General features: G+C 37.4%; 1 protein-coding gene across 1 annotated transcript in view; it reads right to left on the minus strand.

The window, feature by feature from the left end:
- Positions 1 to 5902: 5902 nt before the first annotated feature.
- Positions 5903 to 7550, minus strand: part of NHLRC3 (NHL repeat containing 3) — a 24784-nt gene continuing 23136 nt past the window's right edge. The window contains exon 7 of the mRNA XM_007952450.1: positions 5903 to 6155. Within this exon, the coding sequence (XP_007950641.1) occupies positions 5903 to 6155 (253 nt within the window). The remainder of the gene's footprint in view (positions 6156 to 7550) is intronic.

Raw genomic sequence — 7550 nt, forward strand, 5'->3', positions numbered from 1 at the left:
TCTGCAACTCACCTGCCTCTTGATTAGTGCATTTAATCCATTTACATTCAGTTATCAACAAATATGAATTGTTCTTACTTTGTTAGGCTTTCTTGTGGTGTTACTGATTTCTTTCCATATAATTTTCTGTGCTGAGCTCATTTCATTAACAAATTTTTAAATCATTTCTTTCAAAGCTATCATTTTAGTATTAGGTAAATGTTTGTGCCTTTCCTCTTTTTTATTTTGGTGAGAAAATTCATTAGTTTTCTTTGCAGTTAGCCTGTGATTTTAAATTTTTTTGCCCCAAGTTTAAAATAGTCTGTTTTATCTCAAAATTGTCCTGACTTCCTCTCCATTTGGAAATTCTGTACCTACCCTATTTATTCCCTCTTTTTGCTTCATAGAAGCCCTCATTTGCCAATTGATGTCTCTCATTCCATTTAGTCTTGTTTCTTTTACTTTCAATACTTCTCCATCTGGATAGGTTTTCAGGTTACGTTGTCAGGTTTGTTAGTTATTGGTTGTTATCAGCTGTTGTTGGTTCTCTGTCCAAAGAACTCCCTTTGGCATTTCTTATACAGTTGGTCTGGTTTTAACAATCCCCTTAATTTCTGTTTTTCTGGAAATGTCTTGATTTCATCATCATCATCATCGTATTTGAGGGACAGTTTTGCTGGGTATATAATTCGTGGTTGGCTATTTTTTTCTTTCAGGGTTTTATATATGTCATCCCATTGCCTCCTCACCTACATGGCTTCTGCCAAGAAACCAGAGGCTACTCTTACTGGCTGCCCTTTGTAGGTGACTTTTCATTTTTCCTGTTCTGCTTTCAGGATTCTTTATTTCCCTTGATTTTGGAAAGTTTGATGATGTCATGATTTTCATTTGGGGTCTATCCTGTTTAGGGTTTGTATAACTGCTTGGATGTGTATCTACTTGTCTTTCACTATATTAGGTAAGTTCTCTTCTAACAAATTAATTTTCTTTGTGGTTTTATCTTTTACTGCTCTGGAATTCTGATCGCATTTATTTATCTTGATAGTGTCCCACATAAATCTTAGGCTTTTTTTTTTTTTTTCTCTCTTTCCATTTTTGATTGTTCACTCAAGTAGTACTGAGAGATTTGTGTTAAATCACACTAATTCTGTGTCCCATTGATTCAATTCTACTCCTTTGCCATTTCAATGTGTTTTCTATTTCTGAAATCTTTATAGAAATCTAGATTTCTATTTGCTGTTTTGGTATGGTTTCTAGTAATTTTTTTCTAGTAATTTTTTGTCAGTTTGTTCTTCTGTTGTCTCCCTAAATTCTTCTAGTTTTTCCTGTTTTCCTTAATTTTGTCAATGTTGTCCTTGATTCGTCTCTCAAACATTTGAAGGTGCTTATTTATAATTGTTTTGAATTCTTTATCAGGTAGCTCCAGTGCCACTTCTTCAGGGAAGTTTTCTGTATTCTGGTCCCTTATTCATACTACCTTATCTTGCATGTTTGTGTGAAATAGGATTAGTTGGCTCTGACATATTGTAATGTCTGTCATATGTCATTGAATTTATATTTAATTGACGATTGTATGTTGGTGTGACTTGCCCAGGTTTTTTTCCTTTTTTTTGCTTTCTTTTCATATATTCACACAAGTGGAGCTGGTGTGCTACTCTATTTATAAGTTTGGCAGCACTTAGGCACTCACCATCTGTCTCTTAATGGGTGTGATAGAGGATGAGAATGTGTGCACAGATCTCTGCTAGCTGTCTGGGTAGAGCAGTTGATAGTAGTTGAACTGGTATTAGCTGCCATCTATCTTTAATCATTGGTGCAGAAACAGGTGTTGCCCTCACCCAGTGGGCAGGGTTGGAGGTGGAGATGTGTTTAGGTGGTGTCATGGGCATGGCTGCTGTCTTCCACCAGGTGGGAGAAAAACAAAACAAAACAAACAAACACCACCACTAAAAAAAAATAAAAACAGGAGAAAAACACAAACAGCAGCAAGAGGAAGAATAAAAACAAATGAAAAGAAAGAGGGAAAAAAAAATGACAAAAAGAAGACAAAGAGAAAAATAAATAAAAAACAAAACCAAAATGTAGGGATGGGGAAAAAAGAAGAAAGAGCAATAGAAAAAGAATAGTAGAGAAAAATTAGAAAAATGCAAAAACAAAAATAAAGGATATGAAAAACAAAAGAGAAAAAGAAGAATGGGAAGAAAATAAAAAGGAACCAGGAAAAGGAGGGGGGAGAACCAGAGAAGAAAAAAAAAAAAAGAAAAAAGGAGGAAAGAAAGAAATAATAATAATAAAAAAAATAAGACAAAGAAAGAAAACTGGAGGGGGTGGAAGGACAGGGTACCTGAGTGTTATTCCTGCTGGTCAAGCAGGTGGCAGGGAGCAGGGTACCTCGTCCTGGCACTAATTCCTACCTACCCAAAAAGCAAGTGGAAGCAGGATGCCTGATCCCAGATGAGTTCCTGCTGAAACCAGAAAATACCTGCAGCAATGGTGCCTGGTCTCACAAAAAGTTCCTGCCAGCCCAAATAGTACCTGGGAGCAAGATGCCTGGTTTCAGAAGAAATTCCTGCTGGCCCAATAAGTGTGCATGTACACAGCCCCTGCTCCCAGAAAAACTTCCTGCCATCCTAAAAGGCAGCTGGGTATGGTATGCCTGGCCACAGAATAAGTTCCTGTCAGTCCAAAAGGAGCAGGGCGGCTGACTCAGAATCAGTTCTTGTCTACCCAGAATACAACTGGAGGCAGGGCACCTGTTCTAGACAAGCTCCTGCCAAGAAGGCCTCTGAGGGCAAGATGCCTGGACCCAGAAGAAGTTACTGCCATTCCAAAAGGCAATGGAGAAAAAGGTGCCTCATTCAAGAGGGAGTTCCTGCCAGCCCAAAAAGCACCTCTGGGCAGAGCATCTGGTTCCAGGTAAAGCTCCTGCTGTCTCAAAACGCAACTTGGTGTAGGGCCCCAGTCTTAGAAAAAGTTCCTGCTGTCCCAGTAAAAGAAAAGCACTGATAAAATAAAAACTAGACATAATGTATCTCTGGTTGGTAAATATAGCAGGCATGCTCTTCATTCTTTACATTGAAAACATTATAGGCGGGAAAAACTAAACATATGTAACAATAAAATAGAATTAAGATTTCAGGAAGACAAGACAAAAGATGTAATTGGTGATGACATGCATATAAAAGGATGGGGGACTGGTGTACAGCTGTAGACTGTAAGGAATTTAGTTGGTATCAAGATACAACAGGTAGTTTTAAAGATGAAATTACCTAATGGTAACTAGAAAGACAGTGAAAAAGAAATTTGTATGCCAAAATAAAGAAGGGAAACAAAATAGCTCAGCACCTACAAAAAATTAATAAATAAAGGAGAGACAAAAGCTACTGATAAAGGAACTCAGCATGGAAGAAAACAGAAACAAATAACCCTAAGTCTCACTAAATAATGTATAATAAAATGGCAGAAGTAAAATCCTCCTGTATCAAAAATTACTGTCACATAAATGAATTAAACCCTCCCATTGAAAGTCAGAGAATGGCAGGATGGATAAGAAAATATGACCCATCCACATTCCGTCCACAAGAGACACATTTTAGGGTCAAGGACACAAACAGATCAAAAGTAAAGGGATGGAAAAGAATATGCAAAAAGTAACCAAAAGAGAGCAGGGGTAGCCATATTGGTGAAATAAGGTAGCCAGATAATATCGTCTTTCTTTCCAAAATTTTAATTTGTATATTTAAACAGAAAAAAAAAACTTATTTCTCATTCATTTAATCAAACAATCCAATGGGAAAAAAGTAAAAATATGATTACAATACAATGAGTAATGAACACTTTTGGTAATATATAGAACAATGTTTTCAGTGAATGTTATAAAAATCTGGTACAAACTAGTTAAATAAAACATTTTAGAGATGGTAAACTCAGTTTACCTAACCTGCATTCCTTCAAAGAGACATTTCCCTTTGTCATCTTGGCTTAAAAGCAAAACAAGTAACTTTAATTATTCTCCTTCACAAAAATAAATTTCCTGTATTAGCTAAACTGTATAAAGTTTAGGCGGGATCTGTGGTGGCATAGTGACTAAGGCATTTGACTGCTAACCAGAAAGCTGGCAGTTCAAACCCACCAGCTGCTCCTCAGAAGGATGGTTGGGCAATTTACTTCTGTAGTGATACCGCCTCGGAAACTCAAAGAGGGGTTGCTATGAGTTGGGTATGACTCCACAAGCAGTGAGTTTGGTTTGTTTGGTTTTGTACAGTTTGTGAGGATATGTTTTGATAAAGGAAATTAAATCAAACCTGATAGCTAGAATCAGGTAAATAGTACATTTAATAGGACATTGGTTAATCAACTATATTTAAGGTACTTGTAGCTTTATATTTCAAAGGGCATGTTTGAACATCTGATCCCTATAGCATTTGTGAAGAAGGAAAATGATGCTCCCATTTTATTGAAGAGAAAATTAAAACCTAGAGGTAATAGGCAGTATCATACAACTTGATCACCAGCACAAGCCTTTATAAATGGCTTGGAACACAGGATAGGATTTCCCTTTGACAGATATGCCTTCTTAATCAAATGAAGATATGACCTTATGACCCAAGCATTAAAACAAGAATGAGTTCTCTAAGTCTGGAAAAGACTCCAACTATAATGGGTGACAAGGAAAATCAGCTCACTTTACAGTAAAGTGGAGTAAGAAGGGAGGCAGATGCTATGAAAGACAAAAGAATGATTTCAAAATCATAATATGGCAATTTTCCATGAAAATCTATAATAAACTAGTATAGATTGAAAAACTGTCTTAATTGGCAAACCAGTATTCAGACCAAGAGGAAAAAAAGATAGAAATAGTACAGGAAATTATCACGTCAATATCTAAGTGTTCTGTACAAATTTCCACATAAATAATTATCCTGAACCTTTTCTGAGGTAGGTAAACGTTATGAATGAATGAGTTCACATAAAAAAAAAGAAAAAAAGAAACAAAGAAACACTGAAGAAAGGCCTTATATTTAGTGCTATCTATAAAAAACATTCTGGTTATTCATAAAAATCCCTTTGAGTAAAGTGCATAGATGTCATTTTATTGCTACATTTAAAGACTGATATTATCTTACAGGTAAGGGACAAAATAAGTTGGGCTTTAATAAAAACCTATCAAAGTTCACAGCAAGCTTATAACTTTTTCTCCCCACTGTACTACAAGCTGGTCAAAAGGCAGAGAAGCCTTGCCTTTTTATTTATTAATCTTCAGGATCTAGCACTTTGTGGGTATATAAATTAATAATCAGCATATGTGACTCATAATCTCTCAAGCCGTTTATTTTACATGCAGTGACTGGTGGGTTTGAACTGCCAGCCTTCTGGTTAGCAGTCAAATGCCTTAGGCACTATACAACCAGAGCTCCTAATCAAACTTTGACAGATTTGTAATACTTCACATGAAATTGAATAAAATATCCTCCAAATCTATTTTTATTCCCATGTTTTCTAGGGAGAATTAGTCTAGCAGGGAAAATAAGTCACAGCCTTAGTCCTTCTTTCTAATTCTGCTTTCCTAGAATTGTATTTCCACTCCTCAGAAGGAAGGTTGGGCAATCCTACTTCCGTAGTGATACTGCCTCGAAAACCCAAGGAGGGGTCGCTATGAGTCGGGTTTGACTTGACGGCACATAACAACAACAACAACAGAATTATATTTATTCCATTAAAATACTTTTATGCACTTAGCAGTAACATTAATTCTCAAGGACAGCAACAAATCTTGATCCATTATTTTATAAAAAATAAATCTAATACTAAATCTGGTAAAATAAAGAAATGTATTCTTGTATTGCAACATCATTTCTGAGCATTTAAATGATGAATTTCAGAAACTGAACTTCCACTTGGAAAAACTCTAGGAAAAGAAAAATTATGAACCATGTAAAGGAAAATAACTATTCAAAGGGACATATTTTTGTACTTGTTTGGCTCCAATTTCTGCTACGTAGATTGCTCCGGTCTTCCTATCCACATCTAACAGATGAGGTAAAACTAGATCTGCAAGTTGGATTGTGCTGACCACAGAACAGCTGCCGATGCTTCCTACTGGGGGTGCTGCCAGAAGTGAGAGTCGGCTAAGATTCAACTGGGCTACAATCAAGTACTTCCCATCAGGAGTAAATCTAAGAAGGAAGACATTTTACAAAATAAATATATATGACATAAACCTAAATGCTTATTTTTCAAAAAGGTTTATCTCATACAGTGCTCTTTAAAGAATTTAAATTCAAATAGATTCTGTTTATGAGGGAGCAAGAAATTTGTGATGGTAAGTGTATGCAAAGTTTAGCATAAATCCTTTTTTTAATTTTTATTGTGATTTGGGTGAAGATTTACACAGCAAATTCACTTTCCATACAGTAGTTCACATACACTTTGTCTCATGACATTGACTACAATTGACCACAATGCAACAGCTCCCCTCCCACTTCCTCCCCATAGTTATCTCTTCTCAGTGTCCATCCCTCCACGTACTCCTGCCCCAAGTTGTCTTCCTGTGCATAAGTAGCCCTTCTTTCTCCCATGACTGTTCTCTCCTAGGAGTGTATCTACTTCGGGTAAATACTCATATGCCTGTCTTTTGTTTGGCTAGAAACCACAGGTGTGGGTTCAATTCCAGACCTGAAGGGCAGCTAGAGGCCACAGTCTGAGTGGTTCCACCAGGCTCTATCGGACCAGCAAACCTGGTACCCCCCCACTTTTTTTTTTCTCCAAGTGATTTTAACTTTTGTTCCACATTGTTCTCCCTCTCTATGAAGGATCTCCTACATAGATCCCCTTCCAAGTGGATGACAGTGGTAGACAGGCACCATCTAGTTCTTCTGGTCTCAGAGTCATATAGCCTGAAGATCAGATGGTGTACCAGTCGCTAGGACTAATTGTTTCCGTGAATTTTGGTTTTCTTCATTCTTCTTTGCTCTGGACGAGGAGAGACCCATGGTTGCACCTAGATGGCAGCTTGCTAGCTGTCAAGATCCCAGTTGCTACTCACCGAAGTAGAAGTTGGAACAATGTTTTGTATAGTATGTTATGCCAATTGAGCTTGATGTCCCCCGCAACTATGGTCCCAAGCCCACAGGTTCAACTACTCGGTCCCTCTGGGTAGCTGGCTGTGACAAAGCAGTGACCACAACCTTGACCTTGTCACCTCTACTATACACCTGGGAATTCTGATCATTCACATAGACTTATAGGACCACTGTCTGCCAACCCTATACATGTTCTTGGAAACACACTGCATTTCATAGACATACCTAATAGTTCAGCCTGTCCACTCATCTATCCACCCATATACCCATGTTTGCCTTCACTGGCAACACAGTACTATATGTGCAAAAGGGTTCATCTTTGTTGTCTGTACCTCCCATGTACATCTCTCTGTCTTTCTCTTCCTCAGTGCTGCCATACTGGTCACTCACATTTGGTACATTGCCGTTCTCTTCACTCAAATCAATACTTATCTCTGTCTAACAGCATTCTCTCCCCTCCCCTCCCATCCCTGGTAACCAACAAAGAAA

This window comes from Orycteropus afer, unplaced genomic scaffold, assembly GCF_000298275.1.
Source record: "Orycteropus afer afer isolate SDZICR_OR568_19922 unplaced genomic scaffold, OryAfe1.0 scaffold00338, whole genome shotgun sequence".
NCBI lineage: Eukaryota > Metazoa > Chordata > Mammalia > Tubulidentata > Orycteropodidae > Orycteropus > Orycteropus afer.